Genomic DNA, 1,398 nt, shown 5'->3' on the forward strand with positions numbered 1-1,398 from the left:
AATAGAATTTAAAATCCTTCTCCTAACATACAAAGCCCTTAATGACAAGGCTCCATCATATCTTAAAGACCTCGTAGAGCCTTATCATCCTAACAGAGCACTTCACTCTCAGAGTGCAGGTTTACTTGTGCTTCCTAGAGTCCACAGAAGTAGAATGGGAGGCAGATCCTTTAGCTATCAAGCTCCTCTCCTATGGAACCAACTCCCAGTCTCAGTTCGGGAGGCGGACATCCTCTCTACCTTTAAGATTAGCCTTAAGACGTTCCTTTTTGATAAAGCTTATAGTTAGGGCTGGATCAGGGGACCCTGAGCCTTCCCTTAGTTATGCTGCTATAGGCCTAGGCTGCTGGGGGCCCCATGATGCTCTGAGTTTCTCTCCTCTCCTCTCCTCTCCTCTCTCTCCATGCATCTCTATACCACCATTACACATCACTAACTTTGTGTCTCCTCTCTCCCGTAGTGTGTCCTCTCTCTCCCTGTACCTTTCAGCAGGTTGCCCTGGCCCTGGAGCTCTATGTTTCTGATGAGCAGTCACCGCCCACATCGACCTGATCAGTGTTTGTTTGTTTGTTGTTGTTTGTTGTGTCTTGTTGCTTTTCTTCTTTTCTCTCTCCTCTATCCACTCACCCCAACCGGTCGAGGCAGAAGGCTGCCCACCAAGAGCTGAGGTCTGTCAGAGGTTCTTCCATTAAAAGGAGTTTTTCCTCCCCACTGTCGCTAAGTGCTTGCTCAAGGGGGATTTGTTGGGTTTTCTTCTATAATAATAGTGATAACAGTAAGGTCTAGACCTTATTTTTCAAAGTGTCCTGAGATGACTTTTGCTGTGATTTAGCACTATACAAATAAAATTTGATTTGATTTGTGTTTGTCCACATGCGACAACACCGGCAACAGGAGTTGTGTATTCACGAACTGCCCTCTCGTTTTTAGGAAAAGGCTCTGTGGTTTTAGCATTCTGAAATAATTGCAGACTATTTGGAGTAAGCTAACCTAAAGGTATCCAAGATACCTTTCATTAAATGGCTGGAAATGAGCAAAATGAGCATGCCATGTGCTCTTTAAATAAAACGTGATCCACATAAACAATCTTACCGGCTGGGCAGTGGTTGGTTCTGTGTTCAGTGAGTTCGGCTAGGCAGTCAAAGTCCTGTTGACAGTTGTCACAAGTGAAAATTGACTCGTCATCGTCATGATCTCGGTCATCACGGTCATCATGCTCCTCTTGCTCTCCATCCTCAGTGCCCACCACCTGACCTTCTTTTGGCTCTGCTTCTCTGTCAGATGCTGGGACTTCTGTGGAGACACAAAATACAACCATGAGTATGTGTATGCACATGCATGCATGACTTTTTTTTCCACAGAAATGCATTAAATCTGCTTCATATTGTTGATGTTACT

At 44.7% G+C, this 1,398-nt stretch overlaps 1 protein-coding gene across 6 annotated transcripts in view; it reads right to left on the reverse strand.

Moving 5' to 3' along the window:
- The window catches only part of znf423 (zinc finger protein 423), a 185,141-nt gene that overhangs the window by 131,643 nt on the left and 52,100 nt on the right, over nucleotides 1-1,398 (reverse strand). For all 6 annotated transcript variants that reach the window (XM_020604340.1, XM_020604342.1, XM_020604343.1 and 3 more), the window contains one exon: nucleotides 1,093-1,293. In XM_020604340.1, coding sequence (XP_020459996.1) covers nucleotides 1,093-1,293 — 201 coding nt within the window. The remainder of the gene's footprint in view (nucleotides 1-1,092; nucleotides 1,294-1,398) is intronic.

This window comes from Monopterus albus, unplaced genomic scaffold, assembly GCF_001952655.1.
Source record: "Monopterus albus unplaced genomic scaffold, M_albus_1.0 scaffold65.1, whole genome shotgun sequence".
Classification (NCBI taxonomy): domain Eukaryota; kingdom Metazoa; phylum Chordata; class Actinopteri; order Synbranchiformes; family Synbranchidae; genus Monopterus; species Monopterus albus.